Below are 25,313 nucleotides of genomic sequence, written 5' to 3'. Positions count from 1 at the left end.
CTTTACTGTTCTTCAAGTTTTTAGGTTTTAAAGTTCTACAAATATGTCCCACCGCTCCAATCCACTGTTACAGTTCAAGTCAAACTTTCACTGTTCATATCGTGTGGCTGCCTCTCCTGATTAAATCCTGTTAGGCACAAAGCTATAATCAAACACAAAGACTTGAAGAAAATATATTACTAATGGATTAGCATCCAGCATATATTAATTTTAAAAACCCTGTAAGTTGAGGGGCTGGCGCTGTGGCGCAGCGGGTTAACGCCCTGGCCTGAAGTGCCGGCATCCCATATGTGCACCGGTTCGAGACTGGTTCGTGCTGAGGTTTGTGGTAGGTGCTCCACTTCCAATCCAGCTCTCTGCTGTGGCCTGGGAAAGCGGAAGATGGCCCAAGCACTTGGGCCCCTGCACCCACGTGAGAGACCCAGAAGCTCCTGGCTCCTGGCTTCAGATCGGCACAGCTCCAGCCATTATGGCCAATTGGGGAGTGAACCATCTCTCTCTCTCTGCCTCTCCTCTCTGTGTAACTCTTTCAAATAAGTAAATAAATCTTAAAAACAAAGCAAAACTATAAGTTGAAAAGAAAAAAAATAGAAAATTTGACAATTTTCAGAGGGAGTAGGTAATAATAGTAACCAAGGAAATCATTTCATTCAATGTTCAAATTTAAAAGCTTGTTAATACCAAGTGGTAAGATATAGAACATACTGATAGCCTGCTGGTGGGAATCCGAAGGCTATCTCAGACTCAGAACACTCAATGTGGGGGCCGGTGCTGTGGCACAGGTTAAGCTTCTGTCTGTGGTGCCAGCATCCCATATGGATGGAACTTCCAGGCTCCTGGCTTTGGTCTGGCCCAGCCCAGACATTCTGGCCTTTTGGGAGAGAACTACTAGATGGAAGCTCACCGCTCGCTCTCCCCCCTTCTCTGCAACTTTTTCAAATAAACAGATCTTTAAAAAAAAAAAAAAAAAAAAGCCATGAAATGAAAATGAAACAGTGGTTTTCCAGTACATTGAATGTTATGCCAAGAACAGTAAAACCTGGAAAAATCAACTGACCTAACGTACTGCCTAGAATTTCTAGGTCAAGTTGCTGGGAGGGCGAAATCTAGACAGAGCCCAATGAACTTCAGGAGTTGAGAAGATGGAACTGAGGACTACGGGAGATGAAGGCAGCCAGTTTCCTGAGCAGAGGAGAGGCAGATCAACTCCAGAACTCTGCAGGTGTACTGCAGCGTTCAGCAAGACTGCCTAGCACATGGATGGGAAGAGACCACCTGACAGGGGCACCTGTGTAGCCTAGTGTTGACCATCTCCACGCCCCTCCCCCCTTCAGAGTATCTGGTTTGGAAACCTCAGGCTCCTGACTCCAGCTTCCTACAAATGCATTACCTCAACTCCTGGTTCTGATCTGGCCCAGCTGTAGCCAGGGCAGACAGTTGGGAAGTGAGTCAGCAGGTGGGAGCACACTCTTTCTGCCTCTCAAATGACAAAAACATCATCAAGCAAGCAAATCGGAAGCCACCACCACTGATGGGCATCAAAAAACTGACACTGTCGTGAGCAGAGCCAGATTTTGCATGTCAGCCTGTGGCCCGGCAGTCAATTATCTGTACCATGTAAGCGGAAGCCCAATCTTACTTTGCATGCAATCTGAACTAAAAAGGCAAAGTCACAAAATGATTAAGCTTTCAGAAATAGAAAAACAAGATAGTGTTCTCATAAATTCTTGGTAAACAAGAGCATGATGGCTACTCCTCTGTGGAAGATCAACTTGCACATCACCCCCACTCCAGCTGGGATTTCTAAGGCTGGAACAATACTATCAGTTTACCACCGGCCCTCTGAAAGTAAAAAACTGAGGACACTGCCCACCCTGCCCCCAAACTCAAGTAGATCTTTGCGTGACATTCTATAACCAAAACACAACGCACTGCAGACAATAAACGAGGAGCTGAATTCAATAAACACGTAGATTTATTTTAAATCAGTTTGGTACATGATACAGATTGGTTTTGCAGTTTTTACTGAACAAAAATAGAAATTTCTAAATACAGCAGTGTCTGCCTGTGCAACAAACATCTGTAAGGTAAAATAAGGTATTTGATAGAACTACATCTGCATGAACAAATCAGATGAAAAATCTGAAGAGGTTTCTACATACCTTCTGGATTAAAAAAAAAAAAAACTTATTAATGGCTCAAGATACCACATCACTAAAGGAGGGTGGGGGAGAAAAGGCTGTGAGTTCTGTTACAAGAGCTCATTTGTAGACCTGCAAACTCGACTCAATTTCATGTTCTGCTTTTGTTCTCAGAGCAGTGCTCAAAATTGGAGAAGCCTCAAATCAAGTTACGTTTTCACAAAATTTGCTCCATGTGTGGCAAGGAATTCATATTCACGTACATGACAATTACACTGTAGCTAATTTTGCCACCTTGGGAAGAATGGAAATTCTGCATATTTTCAAATGAATCTTGTAGCACTCACTAAAAAATAACAGCCATGGCACCATAATAAATTTTGTGAGGTACCTAAATTACTACTAATGGAAACACAAAAATGTGAGGTAAACCTACCTTTCCCAAAAACCTTTGAAGCCAGAGATTTTAAACAATTAAGGCACTTGAAAACATTAGGTGTATGTACAAATGTGCAAGTAAAACAAACTTCAGCTGTACCAGCAAGTAACAAAAGAAACAGTAAATCTTCATTTAAGAACCTTTAATATCACTATCTAAATGCAAGGAGTTTCAGTTTATGAAACGAACCAAAGCAATCTGTCATTCCTTACTATAAAATACGAAAACCAAGTGCTAAACTCAGCCACTAAAGGCTAAAGAAACTAACACAATGAAACTTTATAACCTAGAAAAGCAAAAGTCCATTTTAAACTAAGTAAAGCCTCTGAATTAATCCAATGTGTCAAAGGCAAGGGAGAAGTTACCCTCTACAACTGGGGGGGAGGGGGGAGGGACTTGAAAAAACTAGTACTTTATGAGAAAGCTACAGAAATGAAAAGTATGCATCCCTATTACATTAAAGGAATCAAAACCAAGAAGGGAGGGAAGAAAAAAAGAACAGTCCATGCATTCAGAGAAACCATCCTTAAAAATCTACAATCTGATCAACCAGAAATCCTTATGGGTTCTGAGATTACACTGGTTACATTTGCTGTCTGGAAACTTAAAATGATTGTCGCATGTAAAGAGTAATTCTGAAACTGATTTCTTTCTTGCCTGACTTCTCTAAGACTGATGGGAATTCTTTCAAGGAACAACAGTGTTGGGATACTTTTTTGAAGAGTAAAGAAAAATAAAACTAAATGCATGTTAGCTCCATACTTTTCATTAGCCATTAAGGAAAATATTGGGAGATTCAGTATGTGAAGGCTTTCAACTTTGTATAATATCCTTTAGTTTAATTTCTCAGCTCTGAAACAAAGTAGGTATGCTTCAATTAAATATTAATAGTATGATATCTAAAAGCAGGTTTACAACTGCTCATTTCCAATTACATCCTCAGACATTTACCTTTCTTAACGTGAACGAAGAAATCACAAACATTTTAAGTTACCTTCCAGTCTGTCTTGTAAGGCACTGTTCTCTATTTCTCAGTGATATAAGGTGCTTTACGTACATGAACAATAACCTGTCATACTTGTACGTCAATGGTTTGTATCCTTCCCATGCATTTCTTTTAATCTGGAATGTAATTCCCTGTGTGGCATCTTATTTCTAATGTAGAAAAAATAACTTATCAAGCACATTTTTGAGTCTAAGGATACAATTCAGTTCTACTAGATGTATAAATTTATTCTGAAGTAATAACCAAAAATCCACCTGACTGATGCTCGTTTGGCACACACTCTTCTCAATTCTGGTCACTAAATTATACCTTGGGTTTAGATAAAAATAATGCAGCTCTGAGGTTTTAAGATGACTAACCTGCCAAGACTCGTGCGGCTGTCTGCAGGACAGCCTTTTCCATCGCTTACAGAAAGTTACATTTGGCATGTCAAGGAAAGAAACAGAATCCCACAGCAGCAGCCATTTAAAATAAAAGAAGACAGCACAAGGATTCATGCAGAATATTGTAAATATTCCTGTTGAGCAAATGGTTTAACTGATTTTCTTCAAGAACGACGCTCCGTGACATCCTGTATGCGTCCTCTGGAAATGGAACGATGCTGGACTAGTGTCTTCCACGTGGGACCTCTTCAAAGAGTATTTTGGTTTCAGTGGGTTACACAAACGAATCGCCAGTCCTTGTTAAGTTAATAGGTCCGTTTACAGAGTGTGGTAATTTCGTTCTTTAGATTTGCAGAATTTGTAGAGAAAGAAAATTACAGCCTGCAGACCCAGGACAAGGACGATTCCTCCAATGAAGCTGGCTGCATCAAAGGTGGACTTCCGCCCAGGTGATGAGGTTGGGGTCAGAGTGGTATTTGCCGTACCTGTTAAATATGAAAAAATAACAATTTTTAATAAATCTCACGACCCTCTACCGTAATTCAAGAACTCCCCGAGAGCTTCTATTTTGTCACATGTTAAAAATCTGTAAAGTATTTCTGCTTTAGTCAAATCTTGATGGCTAGACTTCACTACTACTGAAGATAACAAGCATTTATCAATGTCATTCTTCATTTCACCCAGGGACAGCAAGGGGCCAAGGCTGCTAGAATACTTCAAATATGAAAACAACAGAAAAAGATTTTTCTGGTACCTAAATTATGTCCTGGGAATTCATCAACCAATTTAAAGATATGTAATAATTTCTTTAGACTACAAATTTTTGGTTGTCAGAGTAAACATTAGCATTTGAATTAAAATATTCAAGACACTTGAATTTCACTAGATTCACAAGGCAGATTAAAATTTAATTGCAGGGCCTGGCATTGTGGTGCAGGGGGTTAAGGAGCCACCAGCAGCAGCAGCAGCGGCAGCATCCTGTACCAGAGGGCTTGTTGAGTCCCAGCTGCCCCGCTTCCCATCCAGCTCCTGCCCACACACCTGAGAAGGCAGAAGACGGTCCAAGTACTTGAGCCCCTGCCACCCGTGTGGGAGCAGGATGGAGTTCCTGGCTCATGGCTTTGGCCTAGCTGTGGCTGTTGTGGCCACTGGGGAAATGAACCAACAGACAGAAGATCTATTTCTGTCTTTCAAATAAATAAAGCTCTAAAATTTTTCAAATTAAAAAAAGAATCTAAACAGTACTTTGTCAGCAAATTTTATATTATGACAAAGTATTACCAAATTATATGCAAAAAGAACACAAAGATTAGAATTTTTCAGAGATGAAAACATCTTAAGAAGAAACAAAAAGACTAAGAAAGTACTACCTGTTTTAACAAAAAGTAATTTCATACTTTAAAATAGACTTTTGGGGCCTGCATTGTGACGCAGAGGGTAAAGCTGGCCTGCAATGCTGGCACCCTATGAGGAAGCCAGCTCAAATTCTGGCTGTTCCACTTCCAGTGCAGTTCCTTGCTAATGGCCTGGGAAAAGCAGTCGAAGATGGCTCATGGGAGATCTGGATGATGCTCCTAGTTCCTAGAGGCCACTTGGGGAGTGAAACAGTGGATGTAAGATCTGTCCCTCTCTCTAAATCTGCCTTTCAAATAAAATAAATCTTCTTAGGATTTATTTATTTGAAAGAGAGGGTTACAGAGAGGCAAAGGTGGGGGTGGGGGATGGGGAGGGAGGTATTCCGTCCTCTGGTTCACTCCTCAGATGGCTACAAGAGCCAGAGTTGGGTCAATCAAAGTCAGGAGCTTCTTCCAGGTCTCCCACGTGGGTACAGCGGTGCAGGGGCCCAGGACTTGGGCCATCTTCTACTGCTTTCTCAGGCCGTAGCAGAGAGCTGGTTCGGAAGTAGAGCGGCCGGGACTTGAACCATCGCCCATATGGGATGCCAGCACTGCAGGCGGCTGCTTTACCTGCTATATATAAACAAAACAAAACAAGAGACTTTCATTTTTTTCTTAAATGGAGTAGCAAATGACACTGGCTACTGTTGTTGTGCACGCTTGCTGGCTTTCAATGCCCAGTGTTGTGTATTCCTTCTTGTAGAGATGGATTGGCGTCACTGCACCTGAAAGACCGTACCTGCATCCTGCATGCAGCCAGACGAGTCACTACAAACAGGTCAAAGGACTCCACAACCTTAACTGTTTAGTTTAAATATGGCAGGGGGAACAGTCACTAACTTGTACACTTTGCATCTTATGGCATAACCTAAATGTGAGGTACTTTACAAAATGTCCAATCACTAGCTAATAAAAAAAGTTAATTTTTACGTGCATTTTCAAGAGTTGCCGAGGAATTTAAGAAACGGTAAGGAAGACGCTGAGGGGCACATCTGAGTCCTGGCGTTTCAGTGCAAAGGGACAGATACATTCAAACTGCCATGCTCTCAGCCAGCACTCAGCCAACTCATGACCATAAGCAGTAATCACCAGATTTCACACACAAGTTGTAAAGATTTGAAAAACAGTATTACTGAATTCTACAGTGTCATGCTAAATATGATTTTGTATTAAAGAACTGGAGGAGGATCTCAGCAATGCTATCACTATTGCTTTAATAGCACACTCCACCTTGGCCCCCATCATTCATGAATCAAACTGGAAAACGGTGGTAGAAACAGTAAAAGGCACATGTCTGACACCACTGTTTCAGCAGCATCAATTACCTGATGTAGTAACTGTGGCAGAAGTTGTAGGCATAGTTGTGGTTTTAGCTGGAATAAAAGCAAAATATATTTTAAAACCTTAAATTTCTAACTTCCCAGTTATCTAGCATCTACTTTTTGAAAATGAGACTGATGTTAATATACTTTCAAATTTTTAGAGAATAAAACCTAAATGTTAGTTAATGGTTCACTAACATACACTTTAAGAAACACTAGCATTTAAACTTATTTTAAAACCTTAAGCTAGCATAAAATTTTATCTATGATGTATATATAAGTATAAACTCCATGCGTTTTTCAAAAATTTTCAAAAAGTTTTCAAAAGTTTTCAAAAAGATACAGAAAGAGGCAAAATATTTAGATGAAGGTAGTATAGGTTTTTTTATAAATCTTGCTGCAAAGACAAAGACGATTAACTTAAAAGTCATGGTAAAAAATAAATACAGCTTGGTATTTCTTATGTGGACATTAAGATTTATCTATCTTTATCTTCTGCACTTTAGGGATTGGCAAACTTTTTTTAAAAGGGCAAACAGTAGGGGCCACTACTATGGCAAAGTAGGTCAGGCTACTGCCTGTGACACTGGCATCCCAAATGAGCACTAGTTCAAGTCCCAGCTGCTACATTTCCAATCCAGCACCCGGCTATTGTGCCCAGAAAAGCAGTGGAAGATGGCCCAAGTGCCTGGCCCCCTGCACCTACATGGGAGACCCAAGTGCCATTCCAGGCTGCTTGTACGGTACAGCCATTCGGGAAAGGAACCCGCAGGTGGAAGAGCTCTTCCTCTCTGTCTGCCTTTCAAATAAATTAATCTTTTTTAAAAAAGAAAAAAAGGGCAGATAGTAAATACTTCTGGTTTTGTGCACTATGTAACACAAAAGCGGCCAAAAACAACACGCAAAGGGCACAACTGAGTTCCTGCAAAACTTTACTCACAAGAACAAGTGGCCTGGGGCCATAGTTTCCCCAGGTAGGACACACAGTGTGAGGCCAAAATACCTGTACTATCTAATGATGCCTCTAAAGAAACGCACGCTGTGTCTGAGAAGACTGGTTTGAATGTAAAATCATTTTAGGAACTGAAGCATTCTATTATGAAAGGAACGTCAACCTGTGCCTGTCTAGCACCAGGTGTCAGCTATACGGGCTCTCACACCTCTACTAGAAAGCAAGGCCCTGTACACAGTTTACACAAACTACTTTTTTCTGGTGTCAAATGACCACAGAGCTACCAAATGAGTTCACAGCATTGGAGCATGTGAGATGGACTTCATTAAGGAATACTCCTGAAGGGTTAGGGGTCAAAGTTTTGGGAAGAGGGCACCACATGGGTAAGGGGCTACAGGAGTCACTGAGGACAGCTCCTTCTGGTGGTGTCAGTTTCCTGGGCTCGTCAGGCTTCACGATGAGGGGCTTCAATGTGAAGATGTGCTTGCTACAGGGGGCAGCCGCGGAGGGTTTGCAGAGGACGATAGGAGGATGAGTTACACGAATCTTACTTGTTTATGAAAAATGCAAAGGGTTATACCGCATTAGGTCTTTAGCTGTTTCATAAAAATAGGATAGGAAGGCTAAAGAGAATTAAAAACTATTTTCTGTTGGTATTGCCACCAACAGAAACCACTAGTCTCTGATATGCTGAGGCTACTGATGGACACAAGTGTTCACATGTGCACTAGTACCCTTTTCTCAAGCACTGTTGTACGCGTTCATCTGCCCTGCTCTTCACTCGCGCTTCGTGCCTCTCCACCCTAGGACACCTTGCAGGGAGATTTCCAATTTCCCCTCTGACAGGCCCATTCTCACACAGAGGCCAGACACTCGAGGGAATGACTACTTAAGGCTCACTATCCTCTTCAAGGTTCTTGTTGGTTGTGTAAGAGCACTTTTTGTGTAACCAGAAAAAAAAAATCTACAAATTAAACTCGTATCAAATTCTCTTCAATTTTAAAACACTAACCAGGCAAACACGCATTTTCAATACTGAAAAAACTATTACATAGATATTTTCAAAATAAGGCACTACCTTAGGGAACACACCTCTATTGATCTACTTTATATAAAAATATCTACTAAAATAGAAAAATGTTATATATATTGATCTACATTTAAAAATCCGTAGGTGTTTATAAAAACTATTAGTGACATGAAAATATTTATATAATCCCATCACTCAGAGTAATGTCACTTGCCACAAAACTTTTCTTTAGGCTTATATATAACAAAAACTAAAACAGTACTAAAATGGCTTATACAGTTTATAACAGTTTGTCTTCACTTAATGTACTAGGAACATTCCTATTTTATCTCTCACATAATTTGGTCATTTCATTATTATTTACTTCTATTATTTACACAGGGGAGGGCTAACATAATTAACCCTATTGCATACCTTTCTACATAAATCAGATTCTGTCTGCACTGTTTCCTTGGCTTCCCTTAACTTTCCACTTGCCCTCTTGAACAAAAGCAATGTACAAACACCAAGAAAGAAATCACCTAAAGGCTTGTGTTTCAATTAGAAACTTCCAGTTAACCACTGCATTGTCTGCAGGCATGCCCTGACTTCCTTCCCGTCGGCAGAACCAGACAGGTAAGGGGCTCGAGGTAGTTTCCAGGAAGGAACTATGGCAGAGAACTATACCAACAGGGACTCCCAGGAAAGAAATGAAAAGTGGACTCACAATGGGCCCGGGGAACTGCCTTTACTCTCTGCCTTTCTGTTCACATCCGACCTTCTGGGAATTGGTTTTCTCCTGACACCACCGCTTGCATCAACCTTAACATCCTCCATAATCCATGACATCTATCAGGTGCTAAAGTTTATGAGTACACTATCGTGTGCCGATCAGCTCAAATTAAGTTTCGTAGCCATTTGCAACTGCCCAAGCAGGATTATTTCTACTACAGCTCATGTCAAGTCACCAAGCTGGTGTCTGGAGTTGAGAAGAGCTACGTACAATCAACTAGCAAACGCTAGCCAAGCAAACTCTAAAATATCACTCCCAAATCCTTTGAAATTCTTGTCCTTGTCACAGTTTTGCCTACTCTCTCCTTTGAAAATCTACACTCACACCCACACACTGACAGTATTTTTGGACACTTCTCTAGGATGCCTTACTTCTAGGCCCACTCTTACTGAGTTTCTTCTCATTCCTGAGACATTATTCTTCTCTGAAGTTTGGTTCTCAAGCCCAAAGCCCACTCTCTCTGCTCCTCCAGTGTTCTCTAATTCTACCTATGCTGGCTGATTTATCTGCGTTTTTAGCCAAGAGCTCTTTCCAGAGTTAAAATTTCCAGAATATTGAAAAGACCCTACAACATCCATAAGAAGTATGTGAACTCAATACTCCAATCTGCTGAAATCTACTGAATGTCAAACAGCAGAGATGTGTGTCACTGTCATATACAGTATATACTAGTGCAACTCTCTAGTCCAGGATGAAGTCTTCACCAACCTTTAAAATTATACTAACTTCCAGGCATTTGCTTACTAAAAAATTAACCAACAAGAGAGTGTAAAAACCCTGAAAGATAGTGGGAAGTAAGATTTAATCATATTGAATTACCTGTAGATGTGGTTGGCACCAGAGTGGCAGTGGGCACTGTTAAGGAAAAAGAAACCACATACATCAAAGCTGTCTATAACACTGCAATACAACACTACTGCCCAACCTGCAGTCATCTGAGTATCATTCTTACAATTGAGATAATACTTAAAACCTAAATGAAGTCCAAGTTCCTAATGGCTGTAGAGCTCCAGTCCAGCCCTCTAGCTGCACCCTAGCCCCGACTTCCTTTATAGGAGATAGAAGTAAATTTACCCACTGTTTAAACCATTGTAAGTGGGATTATATAATCTGGTTATGACCTTTACAACCAAGTTCATTCTAGGTGGTATCTTATCAAATAAGCAGCATTATGTACTTAAGTTTTCCTCACATCAATGTTTCAAAGAATTTTGTACTTAATCAGGTCTCTAAGAAATGCCATGAGATCCAAAGTCGGAGAGTTTTTTCTAATACATATTAAAATAAGTAACTAATAAAAATGTTTATTCAGGTACCATCACCTAACCTATACCATGAACCTTACATAAGGCATAACTGATCTAACACTAATGAAATCTGTGGTCACAAAGTTCATACCGGGATGGGGAAACCCCATCAAAATCAAATACTCAGAGGCAGTCTTTGAAAGTTATTGACACACTCCACAAAAATCTCTCTGGTCAATCATTATCTATGCTTCAAATTAAGAGCTTGAGTTTCTCATTAATTTATAATCTTGTTAAGAAAAATCAGCAATTTCAACTATAAATTTTAACAATCTGCTAGGCAAAGAGTAAAGGTTAAAGATAATCAAGTGGGGGCCAGCACTGTGGTGAAGTGGGTTAAAGCCCTGGCCTGAAGCGCCAGCATCCCATATGGGCGCCGGTTCTAGTCCCGGCTGCTCCTCTTCTGATCCAGCTCTCTGCTATGGCCTGGGAAAGCAGCAGCAGATGGCCCAAGTCCTTGGGCCCCTGCACCTGCATGGGAGACCCAGAAAAAGCTCCTGGCTTCAGATTGGCCCATTTCCAGCTGTTGCGGCCATCTGGGGAGTGAACCAGTGGATGGAAGACCTCTCTGTCTCGATCTCTCTCTGTAACTCTTTCAAATAAATAAAATATTAAAAAAAAAAAAGATAATCAAGTTTCTCAAATTAGTACAAAAAAAAGGGGATAGAGAAAGTTCCCTTAATCACAGCACAGACTACACTAGAGAATAAATGTGACAATCACTAGGGCCATGACTCAGAAAGTGCCGGAACAAAGTCATCCAGGCCTGTAACATACAAATAAGTTAGGGTCTAAATGACAGTGAATTCCTGAGAAAGTTAAAAAAAAAAAAAAAAAAAACAGGAAATGAAGGATCTGTATTTACAGTGTTCTACAGTACAGCTCAATCACTAAATTCTGCTTCAAAACATTACTCCTTTGTGGATCAGTATGAACACATATCCAAATTCTAACAAGATCAGAATCAGGACAATGCTTCAAACACCACAAAGCGATCTGAGGCAACGCTCTTCCTCACCTTTCTGTGTCTTCCCCAGCAGTGGACGGGAATACTTACCAGAACAGAACTCTGTGCTGTTCACCACGCTACACTGAACTGTTGAGTTATTTGAACAGTAGCTCTTCTCTGTTATAGAAACCAAAAACAAAGACCACCAGTCACTTACTTGTATTATTGCTGACCGTTGCTACTAAGCTCTAGAGTAACTTTTAAAACAACCACACCCAAACACAACCACAGACCAACACACTGTCACCTTTTCCCTTACTATACAGGATCCCTGCAACCCTTATCCTTTTAAAATTCATGTAAATATATGTGATAGAATTCATGTGAATATACTGTACAGAGACATCTACAAAAGAGGCGGCGTCCAGAGCAGCAGCAGACTCTGTCCCAGAACTCCCTTCTCCTTTACACTTTCTAGAACAGATTTCTGGGATAAGCAGACTTTGGAGCTGGAGGAAAAGAGCCTTAGCCAACAACTCAGAGCTCTCTCTCCAACTCATTCTTCCCCGTATCTATGCATTTAACACAGTCCAAGGCCTCTTCATAGTTCATCTTGTAGGAACTCAACAGATAAATGCCTCACTCTCCAGGGGAAATGTCATGACTTTCTTTCATAGCTCATCTGGCATATTAATGTGCTCTTAATCCTAATGCCCAAGACAACCTCTCTTCCTTTATTTATTGAGCTTTAGTTATCAAGTCTAAGCACGGGAGAAAAGATTTTTCAGGGGAAGTGCCAATCAACTGGCATTTTAAATGAGTAATAGATGTGCACACTATCCTAAATGTTAAGAATTTTCGGGGCTGACACTCTGGCATTTAGCAGGTAAAGCCCCAGCCTGCAGTGCCACCATCCAATACAAGTGTGGGTTCAAGTCCCAGCTGCTCTAATTCCAGTCCAGCTATGACCTGGGAAAGCAGAAGATGGGCCAAGTCTTTGGGCCCCTGCACCCACATGGGAGACTTAGAAAAAGCTCCTGGGTTTGTATTGGCTCAGCTCTGGCCGTTGCAGCCATTTGGGGAGTGAACCAGTGGATGGGAGACCTCTCTTTTCCTCTCTCTGCCTCTGTAACTCCACCTTTCAAATAAATAAATAAATCTTTAAAAAAATGTTTCAAATTTTCAGGACTATTTTTTCAACTTAAGATTTTATTTGGATTATATTTTTAAATGTTATAACAAAATAGTTTTGTACTCTCAAAATCAGAGCAACCCCCAAACCTCTTACCTTTACATTCTATCCAAAAGCAGGTATTATTAATAGCACTGCTAATATTAAAACAGGAAGCACAGCTGTCATGGCTCTCACACGTTTCTAGGGAGCAAAATGTAGGAAATTGATGAATTAATTGGTATCTCATTTGGGTTTGTTCTACTTATCTTTTTTGAATTAGCACTATATACAGTACCAGAATTAGTAATTCAGAGAAATGGTAGAACTGTATATATGGTTTACCAAGAAACTGCAGTCATCACAAATTATGAAGCCTTAAGTAAACACAACAGGAAAACAAACAAGTAGCAGGCACACTTGGCACCTGCATGTACCCATCTAAACAATCCTTTTTCGCAGGGCTGCTATTTGAAAGATGCCCAGAGCCGCTCGCGGTCATGCAGCATTTTACAGCATCCTTAAACTACAAAAATTCTGAGAAAAAGGCTGTTACACAACCAGCAGGACACGTAGGGGAATACCTGCCACGATTCAGCAGGTGGAGGAGACACTGGGATTTTTAATAGCAATGATTATGTATTAAGCTCCGATGCTGCCATTCTGAAATGAGGTGCTTTTTCAGAGAATCAAGATTCTTCGATATGCTATTTACACAGTCCACCACGACCTTTAACAAGTCTGAAAGGTGTCTGCCAAAAGTTTTAAGGGGCCAGCGCTGTGGCACAGTGCTTGCCAGCATCCCATATGAGCATGGGGTCAAGTTCCAGCTGCTCCACTTCCGATCCAGCTCCCTGCTAATGGCCTAGGAAAGCAGCCATGGACAGCCCAAGTCCTTGGGTCCCTGCACCCACGTAAGAGACCCAAAGGAAGCTCCTGGCTCTGGATCGGCCCAGCTCCTGCCATTGCAGCCATTTGGGGGAGTGAAGCCAGTGGATGGAAGATCTCCCTCTCTTTCTTACTCTCTCTGTTACTCTACCTTTCAAATAAACGAATGAATCTTTAAAATACAAAGTATGTCTAAGCCAAACAGTACAGGAACAAACTCAAGGAAAGCTTCCAACACACGTTCTCATTTGCCCCCTCCACCCCCTCAAAATGGTCCTGCAGAGCTGTGGCATTGTAATATCTTATTTCTAGTAGGCATGGAAGGCCTACTGGGGTAGAGGACTGACAAAGCAGGAAAGTCTTGGAAAACAGACGTTATCTTTCACTAGAGGCACCCTTCAAAGTCCTTTACTACTCCCTCTAGTCCTTCACACTTGATGTTGGTTGTAGCTGAGGGAATGTTAGTTACAATAAACTGAACCTGCTACTTTGCAGGCTGCAGCTTATCAAACTATAATTTCCAGAAGATACAAATTATCTCCTTTGCATGCATTTCAATTACACAAAAGCAATTACTTGGTTTCCAAGCCTCTCTTTAAATTAAAAAAAAAAAAAAAGGGAAAAAACCACACACATTACAAACTGCCAAATAAGCAAGAGACAGAAAATATTCTGCTCTATCATGGTAAAAACAGTGCGGTTAGAATTTCCAGCACTGAACTGCAATTTACTTTCCTCGCTTTTAAATGTTTGAATCCTACCATTTAATCTTCCTGAATGTAACAAAACACGAGCTATTACGATTGCTGACTTCTTAAACTCAGCGACTGTACGATACTAAGGCCAGGGAAGACGCCGCAGAATATGATCAGCATGAGAAAAATGCCTTGGTCAAGTCGTTCCACCTCAGCCAGGCTTCAGTCCAGTGAGTTCCTCCTTACCCAGTAACAACCAGAGTAACCAATCGCACTACACTGCGGGCTTTGAACATCCAGTTTCTTCTCCTTAATACTTCCAATGCACTTTCCCTCCCTCTTCTGCCTTGTCGAAGCACACGCCAATTTCTGCCACGATCCGTGTACGGCTTCACCCGTCCTCCTCTCCCGCACAGCTGAACAAAAGGTGTGTTCCAGAAAACCTACAGGCCTGGCTTCCAAGCCAACTCCACAACCTACGAAACCCAACGCCCCCGAGGACTCCCTTCCCCGTCCGCCTTCCGGCGGTGCCCCGAGCCCCGAAAGCCGCACCTGCAGAGCGCACGCGGGCACGCGCTGGGCACCACTTCTCTGCACACCGCACGGTGTCCAGTGTTCACGATCTATGTGCTGGACCTCAGATACCGCCCGCAGAGACCCGCAAAACCAGGGCAATCACACCTCCAGCGACTCGCACACTCGGACCCCAGCCCGACACCCAAGCGAGCGCTCAGCGTTAAGTTTCTCTTTCCGTCTTGCGCCCACTTCCGGAGAAGCCTCCCTCGGGAGACGGCCCCGGGGACAGGAAAGTTCGGTCTCGCCGCCAACTCCGGAGGCGTCGCCTCGCCCCATCACCAACCCCACAGCTGCCACCGCGGAAGGAAGCCACGTCCCCTCGTCCGCGCCTAAGGTCAAGCTAGGGACTACCACGCGGTTTTTAAAGACCACCGCAGCGTGCGATGCTCTCGGGGGTCGGAAACAGCCCGATGGCGCCCGGAGCGCGCCCCGGCCGCCCCGCGAGCGGACTCGGGGCGGGCCGCCATGTTGTCGGAGTCGCCGCCACGGCCGGACCCGCGCGCACGGGCGAAGGCGTGCGGCCGGGAAGGGCGGGCGAGCGCGGGACTCCCAGGGCCGGCGCCCACCTAGTGCTGGAGGGGTGGTCGACGGGGAGGGCTTCAGCGACGTCGGCACTATCTTGGAGGGCGTTAAAGTCGGAGTTTCAGTCCCGTTCGGGGTCACGGTGGTGTTCGAGTCCACGGACAGGACGCAGAGCGCGGCCAGGCAGGTGGCGGCCCAAAGTAGCGGGCGGGAGAGGCCTGACATCGTGTCCTCGGCGCTGGTGTCCACGCGAAAGCTGCAGCGCACTACGCTGGCTCAGTCCCTCCGTCCCCTGCGGCGCCGCCTCCAAGACTTGGCTCCCCTGCGGGAGCGCGCTGAAGTCACGTGAGGGGCTGCGCCCACGGCGTGGGGGCGGGGCCAGGGGAGGCGGGGCTCGGGCTATACCAACGGGAGACCTAAGGGGGAAGAGCATGGACGTCCTGAAGCAGCCGAGGCAGGCTGTCCCTCAGGGAAACTGTAATAAAGCAAGAAATAGGTACAGAAGCTGGAAATTGTTTTTCTTGGCCTCCGATTATCACGCAGGATGTGACTAGGCTTTTCTCGTACCTCCTATAGGAAAGCTCCCCCCACCCTGGCTTGGATGGAACGACCCACGTGACGTGGCGTAAGGCCTCCACCTGAGCGCCAGGAGAGGCCGGGTGTCCGCGTCCCCACGTGACCTCAGGGCCGGTCCTCCCGGACCCGCGGCCCAACGGGCGGAAGTTGTTTCTGGGCGGCGCTCGCCGAAGTCAGGGAAGGAGTAAGTTCGCCCTGTGCTGGCGTGTCCCCAGATAGGGGCCGTGCCCCATCGGAAGGTGGGTTTTACTGAAAGTAGTCCTCATTGGGACTCCCCGGGGAGATGGGAGACACCGCCTGGTTAAGGAGTTTGTGCTCTGCCGCCCACGCAGTGCGAGCGGCTCAGATCTGCAGCCTCCCAGCCAGGGCCGCCCACTGTCCCGCCTCTGCTTTCCCGCTTCGCCGGCCTGACTTTTCCGAGTTGCCGTTTGCGTTGGCGGCAGCCGGGGCCGGTGTGTCCCTCTTGTACCGCTGGAGTCAGCATCCAGGGCGGTGCAGTTGGAAGGCCGTCGGGTCCGTCCCCACCCCCCACGTTCCCGGTGAGGAAATCGAGACTGAGAAAAGTGACCTCTACCCGCAGAGCTGGATTGTTGAATGCCTGTTACAGCGGTCCGACGCTGCTGTGCCTTTCGGTGAGGGTGAGCGCCATCTGACGTCCACTCTCGAAAAATAGCGGCGGTATTGGAGATGCTTATATCCGATGCTGAAAGTTAGACTTTGATAGCTGGATTTCATGCCATCTGTTTCAGCTGCTTTATATTTATCATGTAATTTTAATCGTGGGTGTGTTTCCTCAACACAGACTGCTTCCGTGGAGGTCTGTTTTGCCGTGTTTCAAACACCAGAAAGATGACAGCATACCCGAGTTAGCATTTGTTTGGCGTCAGGTTTAAAGTTTTTATCTCCACATAGGATCTGGATCAGTGGGGTCCTCCTGCACGCTCATGACTGAACGTTCTGTTGGCTGCACGGCTTGGAGGTTTGCTCGGATGTAAACAGGAAAGTGCTGGTTTCTGATCAGTTCTGTGAGCAGAAGCATGAGAAGGCAGTCAAGTATGTGAGATCCCTCCATCAGCCTTTCAACCAGACATCTGCTCTGCTCTCAGCACACCCCACGCACTGTATTTGGCCCATGACCGTCAGACACCCAGACTAAATGAAGGCACTAGTCAACCTTTTTTTTTTTTTTTTTTTTTTTTTTAAGATCATCATAGAGGTGGGCTTTAGCAGGGCAGTTAGGACAACTGCATCCCATGCTGGAGTGTGTTGGTTTCAGTCCCAGCCGCACTCACTCCAGCTTCCTGTTAATGTGCACCCTTGGAGGCAGGTGCTGGACATTGGTGTGAAGGCCTGGATTGAGTTCCAGGCTCCTGGCTGCAGCCTGGCCCACTTGCGCGACAGAGTGGAGCTTTGTTTCTCTGCTTTTCAAATAAAATGAAAATGAATAATTTAAGTGTCTGTGTACTAGAAGTTCTGCTTCCTCTTCATACCTCAGTGGGTTATCTTGTTTCCACCCTAGAATGAACACACCCCACTCCGGAGGCCATTGTTTAAAAATTTGTCACCTGGATGTTCAGCTGTAGTCCGCGGATTTTCCTTAGTCCTGATAAAGGAACATTCCACTCTTAAGACTAGAAAAACATTGGTTTATTTTATTTTACATTACATGTATTTTATAGAACCAGATCAAGGAGGAATCCCAAAGTCATTCTCACCATTCCAGAGAAACAGCCTGATTTCCATTTCCTAATGGGCAGGGTTTCTCAGCCTTGCCTCTGCTGAGATATTAGGTTGGCTAGTTCTTGCGTGTCTTATGCATTAGAGGATGTTTATTTTAGTAGCATCCCCTGCCCTGTACCCAGGAGGTGCCAGAAGCACCCCCCCCCACCCTTCAGTTGTAACAACATTAAAAAAAAAAAAAAAAACCCACAACTTCCAACATTACTGTATGTCCTCTAGGGAAAAAATAGTCCACAACTGGGAACTGCCAGCCTGGAGGCCTCTGTCAGCAAGGTCAGCTGCCGCTCGGGCTTCCTCCTCTAAGAGACCTTGCCTGCACTGCAGTCATTATTGATTGGTTGTTAGAGTCTCCTTTTCTAACTATTGAAAGCAACAAGCAGAATGCTTCTGTGAGTCCTGGCAGGATGAGTTCCTCTTAATTTATTTTTTAAATATTTAGTTTATTTATTTGAAAGAGTTATATAGAGAGGTAGACAGAGAGAGGTCTTCCATCTGCTGGTTCACTACCCAGATGGCCACAACAGCCAGAGCTGAGCCGATCCGATCCAAAGCCAGGAGCCAGGAGCTTCTTTTGGGTCTCCCACATGGGTGCAGGGGCCCAAGGACTTGGGCCATCTTCTACTGCTTTCTCAGGCCATAAGCAGAGAGCTGGATTGGAAGTAGAGCAGCCGAGACTCGAACCGTTGCCCATATGGGATGCCAGCACTGCAGGCAGTGGCTTTAACTTGCTGCACCACAGCGCCAGCCTCTGCTTCTAATTTTTTTTTTTTTTTTCTGACAGAGTGGACAGTGAGAGAGAGAGACAGAGAGAAAGGTCTTCCTTTGCCGTTGGTTCACCCTCCAATGGCCGCCGCGGCCGGCGTGCTGCAGCCGGCGCACCGCGCTGATCCGAAGGCAGGAGCCAGGTGCTTTTCCTGGTCTCCCATGGGGTGCAGGGCCCAAGCACCTGGGCCATCCTCCACTGCACTCCCTGGCCACAGCAGAGGGCTGGCCTGGAAGAGGGGCAACCGGGACAGAATCTGGCGCCCCGACCGGGACTAGAACCCGGTGTGCCGGCGCCGCTAGGCGGAGGATTAGCCTAGTGAGCCGCGGCGCCGGCCTGCTTCTAATTTTTTAAACAGAAAATCAGATCGTTTGGATTATCATCTCCCAAACACACACAGCAACACTGCGAACAGGATACCACCTTAAGGATCAGTAATATGCAGGGGCCCCTTCGGAATCAGAGTTTGGCCCCTCTACCTGACAGCACGGTGCAGAAACTGAAGCAACCTGTGGTAAAGGGGAAGCCGTAAATACAGCGCTAAGGGGCTGGGAAACCAGGGACGTGGCCCGTGGAGACTTGAACTTAAATAAGGAATGCCTGGCAGATGGACCTGGTGTGCGAGGGTGGCCCCATGGCCCTTGCCAGCTCTAGTCCCCACAACTAACCCTCTCCTTTGCCCAGTCTTCCAGGCATGCTTCTTGGATGAGAAAACTTGACTGTCCTACAAGGACTTCTCGCCCTGCCTACAATTAACCTCTCCGACCCCATCGTATGAAATCTATGCTAGAGCTTTATGAACCTTCAGTTCTCTTAGCTGCTTGTATTTTCTTTGGCTGCCGGATCTTCGTATATGATTTCTTCGGCTTAGACCACACACACACCCTTCTGGCACCTGGTCAGTTCCTACTTCTGCTTTCAAGTCTCAGCTCAGTTGTCACTCCTGGAAAGCCATCCTTAAAATCTCAAATGACCGGGACGGGGGTTTGGGGCAGTGGTTATGAGGCTGCATTGGGTACTGGTGTGGCTGGAGTTCCTGGCTCCTGGCTTTGACCTGGCCCGGCCTGTGCCATTGTGGCCCTTTGGGGGAGTGAACCAGAAGATGGAAGAGACTGTCTTCCTCCACCCCACCCCACCATAACAGTTTTTCAAATAAAAATTATCTTTAAAAGATAAAAAGTCTGCTTGGAACACTGGCATCCCATATAGGAGTGCTTGGGTTTGAGTCCTGGCTCAGCCTTTTTTTTTTTTTTTTTTTTTTTTTTTTTGGAAGAGTTACAGAGAGGAGAGAGATCTTCCAGCCTCTGGTTCACTCCACAAATGGCTACAATGATCCAGGCCAGAGCCAGGAGCTTCTTCCAGGTCTGCCACGTGGGCCACAGGGGCCCAAGTACTTAGGCCATCTTCCACTGCTTTCTCAGGTATATTAGCAGGGAGCTGGATCAGAACTGGAGCAGCTGGGACTCCAACCGGGGCGCATATGGGATGCTGGCCCTGCAGGTGGTGGCTTAACCTGCTATGCCACAGTACCAGCCCCTCCTGGCTCTGCTTTGATTCCAGCTTTCTGCTGATGTGCACTGTGGTGGGAGTGGGGCAGGAGGAGGCAGCGGCTCAAGTACTTGGTGTCCCTGCCAGCCCCATGGGAGATCCTGATGGAGTTCCTGTCTTCTGGCTTTGCCTGGCCCAGATGTTGGTGTCATTTTGGGGAGTAAGGCAGATCTCTATGTCTCTCTCTGCCTTTCAGATAAAAAATGTAAATAAATTTTGAAACATTTCTTTTAAAATCCCAAACAACCCCTTCGTCCATCCCCATGCCCAGACCAGAGGAGTGTTCCTGCTCTGTGCACACGTGTACCTTGAACTTGCCCACAGCAAAGCATATGCCACATTTTACAGCAACTCCTGGTCTTCCTCACTGCACTGCCAGCTCCCAGAATAGGGACAGTGCTCACCCACTTACTTCCTGCCGTAGTCCTGATGCCGGGCTCGTGGTAGGTACTTAACATGATTTAGGGCAGGAAATAAATGAACAAACTGGCTGACTTAAGTCAGTTGTCCACTCTTGCCAAAAATAACTGTGCTAAGAGCACAAGAGCTGCTATAAAACTGCCTTGTGTGGGTCAGGGCAGCCTTGCGTCGGAGGTACAGATGGGAGACAAGGCCTGGCATCTATAGTATAGTTACAACATATTCAACTTGGTGTAATATCTAGATCAGTTTCAACAAAGAAGGATCATAGCCAATCAAAAATGTATGCCGAACTAAAACTGTTAAGATTCTTACTAATGGGGGCTGGTGCTGTGGCGTGGCGGGTAAAGCTGCCGCCTGCAGGGCTGGCATCCCATATGGGTGCTGGTTCGAGTCCCAGCTGCTCCACTTCCAATCCAGCTCTCTGCTATGGCCTGGGAAAGCAGTGGAAGATGGCCCAAGTCCTTGGGTCCCTGTACCTGTGTGGGAGACCCAGAAGAATCTCCAGGCTCCTGGCTTCAGATTGGCTCAACTCTGCCTGATGCAGCCATTTGGGGAGTGAACCAATGGATGAAGACCTCTGTCTCTCTCTCTCTCTCTCTCTCTCTCTCTCTCTCTCTCTGCAACTCTCTGCCTTTCAAATAAATAAATAATTCTTTTGAAAAAAGATTGTTACTATTAACACTGTGGTTGGGACTGGCAGTGAAATATTAGAAATACTGTCATTTGGAAGCCCTCAATTTTGACTAGCTATTTTTGATAAGGGCTCCAGGGCTTCAGCAGGGAATTTTACCTTCAGAGAAGTTGTTCTTAATTTTACCTGCACATTGGAACCACCTGTGATGGCTTGAAAACGAGATGCCTGGGTACTGATTTAATTTGGAGTAAGACCTGGGTCTCATGAGTTCTGAAAGCTCCCCAGGTGCTTCTGATCCACAGCTCTGGTTGAAACCCACTGCTTTGCTCTTGTCAGTGTGGTCCACCAACCAATATCCTTTATACCACTAGGAAATGTGTTAGTGATGCAGATCTCAGGACTCCGCTTAGACCCAAATCAGAAGCTGCATTTAGAAACGTCCTCAGAAGACGCAGACACGCGTGCACTCTGCAGGTCTGAGCAGGCTGCTGCTCAGGAGGACCTGGAGAGATCTGTACTTCCTCAGTTGCTGCCTTTCTTCACGGTGCTTCATCTACAGAACATCACGTTGTGTGAGAGAACGTTGAGCTTTATGTAAGCTCAGTGGAAGTCGGGAGCTCAGCTCCACAGAGACGAGGTTCGGATTAGGAGAGGCCAAAGACCCATTTTGGAGCCTTTTGCAGATTCATGCCTCTTTCTTCTTGCAGTGGGAAGTGAGTATGCACAGGGAGCCTTCCATTGGCCTGTGGCAGCAGTCAGTCTACAAAGAGGCCCTCATCTAACCATGCCCCCCTCAGCTTTTTGTTTCTTTTAAGATTTATTTGAAAGGCAGAGTTAGAGAGAGGAAGAGTTCTTCCATCCACTGGTTCACTCCCCAAATGGCCGCAACAGCCAGAGCTGCACCGATCTGAAGCCAGGAGCCAGAAGCTTCTTCTAGGTCCCCCACGTGGGTACAGGGGTCCAGGGACTCAGGCCATCCTCTACTACTTTTCCAGGCCACAGTAGAGGGGGTGGGTTGGAAGTGGAGCAGCCGGGACTCGAACTGGCACCCACATGAGATACCAGCACTGCTACGCCACAGTGCCAGCCCTCCTCAGCTTCTTATATGAGCCCACAGACAGTGGTGGCCAGCTGCCAAGCTGTTACATAACAGAGCTACATGAGTTTCTGGTCTAGTGGTTACCACATGACACCAGTTACCATAGAAGCATGGAAGAACGGGATAGAGGTGTGGGAACCTAATAAGCCTCACTTTCCCAACAGGTGGGGGGACAAACAACACAAAACTCCTGGACACGCAGGAGTCATAGGACCCAGCCCAGGTTCTCATCATGACACTTCAGATGCATGCTTCTTCTTCTTCTTCTTCTTCTTCTTTTTTTTTTTTTTTTTTTTTTTTGACAGGCAGAGTGGACAGTGAGAGAGAGAGACAGAGAGAAAGGTCTTCCTTTGCCGTTGGTTCACCCTCCAATGCGCTGAGGCTGGCGCACCGCGCCAATCTGAAGCCAGGAGCCAGGTGCTTCTCCTGGTCTCCCATGTGGGTTCAAGCACCTGGGCCATCCTCCACTGCACTCCCGGGCCACAGCAGAGAGCTGGCCTGGAAGATGAGCGACCAGGACAGAATCCAGCGCCCCGACCGGGACTAGAACCCCGGGTGCCGGCGCCGTAGGCAGAGGATTAGCCTGTTGAGCCGCGGTGCCATCCTGCTTCTTTATTCTGCTTCAAACCCGGCACGTGTGAAGGCTCTCTTCATTGTATCTCTTGGTCCTTTAGAAAATGGAAGACTTTGTTTTTCACTGTTCCTTAGGGATAATTTCTGAGTTCAAGCATAAATGACAGCCCAGGCAGCTTTCTGACATTGTGCATTGGCTGTGACCACCCCTGTATCCTGGAATCCACTGTGCTCCTTTCTAACACACCCAGATGACCCCTCTGGTACAGATACATTCAAATACCTCTGTACTGATTGGCAAAGAGTATGCCCTTGGATTGGACACAATCCAAGTGTCCCAGTCCCTCCTCCAGGACCCCAGACTGCCTTATTGTCACTATCAGGAAGCTGAAGGGCTCACATTCATCCAGCCCAGGACCCCAGAACCTTGCAAAAGGGCTCTGGTCAAGGTCTGGTGCACTCTGATTGGTCCATGTTTGCATACTTTCTCTGCAGCCTCGATCAAAATCTAAGTTTGTCGCCCCATTTGTCTCCATCCATTATTTTATTTACTTATTGTGAAGGGCAGCAAGAGAGAGATCTCATCTGCTGATTCTGGTTCCAAATGCCTGCAACAGCTGTGAGCGGGCCAAGTTGAAGCCAGGAGTAGGAATTCAATCCAGGTCTGCTATGTAGGTGGCAGAGACCCAACAGCTTGAGCCATCAAGCCTCCCTCCCAGGGTCTGCATTAGCAGGAAGTTGGAGTAGGAGCTGTAGGTGGGACTGAAATCTAGGCACTCTGCTGCAGGATATGGGCATCGCAAGTGGAGACTTAACCACCATGGTACCATTCATTATTTTCTGCTGGGGGTCGTAGTTTAGTGTTTTACTATTTTTCCTTTCTACATACCTGTGTGCCACAATTCTCCCATAGATCTGCAGCTCTAAAACATCCCAGTGGTTCTGAAAGTGTCATCCCTAAGCCAACAGAAAAGGTATTGCTTCAAACAGATTAAACACACAGATTCTCCAGCCTGCCCCAGACCCACTGAGTGAGACTCTGGGAGACTCAAGAATCTGTGTTTTGACAGATCTCAGTGTTCTGATTCATGCTGAAGCAAAAGAACCCATGATTAATCACAACATTTACAAATCTCTCCATCAAATGCTCAACTTGATTTTCTATGTTTTATATGTTACTACTGAGTTTGTTATCAGCATTGTGTTTGATGCACTGAGATTTTATACGGACCGACTTAAAATTTCCCAGACTAAAGTGATGGTGATTCCTTTTTGGGGAGGGTAGGTGACATTATGACCAGTGTGGCTTAAAAAATCAGTTTCCAGGGGCTGGGGTTGTAGTGTAGCAGGTTAAGCCGCTGCCTGTGACACCAGCATCCCATATGGGCGCTGGTTCCAGTCCATATGGAGCTCCCTGCTGGAGTGCCCAGGAAGGCAGTGGAGGATGGCTCAGGTGCTTGGGCCCCTGCACCCACATGGGAGATCCAGAAGAAGCTCCTGGCTTTGGCCTAGCACAGCCCTGGCCGTTTGGGGAGTGATCCAGCAGATGGAAGATTTCTCTCACTGTCTCTCCCCCTCTCTAAGTTCACCTTTCAAATAAATACAAAATAGCCGGCGCCGCGGCTCAATAGGCTAATCCTCCGCCTAGCGGCGCCGGCACACCGGGTTCTAGTCCCGGTCGGGGCACCGGATTCTGTCCCGGTTGCCCCTCTTCCAGGCCAGCCCTCTGCTGTGGCCAGGGAGTGCAGTGGAGGATGGCCCAGGTGCTTGGGCCCTGCACCCCATGGGAGACCAGGAAAAGCACCTGGCTCCTGGCTCCTGCCATCGGATCAGCGCGGTGCGCCGGCCGCAGCGCGCCGGCCGCGGCGGCCATTGGAGGGTGAACCAACGGCAAAGGAAGACCTTTCTCTCTGTCTCTCTCTCTCACTGTCCACTCTGCCTGTCAAAAAAAAAAAAAAAAAAAAAAAAAAAAAAAGGGTCAAATAAATACAAAATAAATCTTAAAAAGTTTCCAAGGGCTGGCATTGTGGCATAGCAGGTAAAGCTGCTGGCTGCAATGCTGGCATCCTATATGGGTGCCACTTCATGTCCAAACTGCTCCATTTCCAATCCAGCTCCCTGCTAATGGCCTGGAAGGCAGCAGAAAATGGCCCAAGTGTTTGGGCCCCTGCTACCCACATGGGAGACCTGGATGAAGGTCCTGGCTTTGACCTGGTCCAGCGTAGGCCATTGCGACCATCTGGGAGTGAACCAGAGAATGGAAGATTTCTCTGTCTCTCTCTCCCTCCCTCCCTCCCTCTCTCTCTAACTCTGATTCTCAAAATAAATAAAAATAAATCTTTAAAAAAATGAGTTTCCATAAGGGAGAGAGTATCACTAGGTATAGTGGAAAATAATTTTAATTTGA

At 45.8% G+C, this 25,313-nt stretch overlaps 1 protein-coding gene and 1 long non-coding RNA gene across 2 annotated transcripts; one reads left to right on the top strand and one right to left on the bottom strand.

Moving 5' to 3' along the window:
- Window positions 1-1,957: 1,957 nt before the first annotated feature.
- CD164 (CD164 molecule) lies at window positions 1,958-15,930 on the bottom strand. The gene is made up of 6 exons (XM_017345316.3): window positions 15,595-15,930; window positions 12,987-13,073; window positions 11,807-11,875; window positions 10,262-10,297; window positions 6,692-6,739; window positions 1,958-4,454 (listed from the first exon to the last, which is right to left on the bottom strand). The coding sequence occupies exons 1-6, from the start codon at window positions 15,773-15,775 to the stop codon at window positions 4,288-4,290; spliced, it is 588 nt and encodes a 195-aa protein (XP_017200805.2). The 5' UTR covers window positions 15,776-15,930; the 3' UTR covers window positions 1,958-4,287.
- A 268-nt stretch (window positions 15,931-16,198) lies between these two features.
- Window positions 16,199-17,579, top strand: LOC138849788 (uncharacterized). Its single transcript, XR_011388959.1, has 2 exons — window positions 16,199-16,365; window positions 17,039-17,579. It is a non-coding gene; the product is annotated as an uncharacterized lncRNA (long non-coding RNA).
- The last annotated feature ends 7,734 nt before the right edge of the window (window positions 17,580-25,313 follow it).

The sequence above is a fragment of the Oryctolagus cuniculus genome, chromosome 5, assembly GCF_964237555.1.
Source record: "Oryctolagus cuniculus chromosome 5, mOryCun1.1, whole genome shotgun sequence".
Classification (NCBI taxonomy): domain Eukaryota; kingdom Metazoa; phylum Chordata; class Mammalia; order Lagomorpha; family Leporidae; genus Oryctolagus; species Oryctolagus cuniculus.
This window is presented reverse-complemented; position numbering and strand designations above follow the sequence as displayed.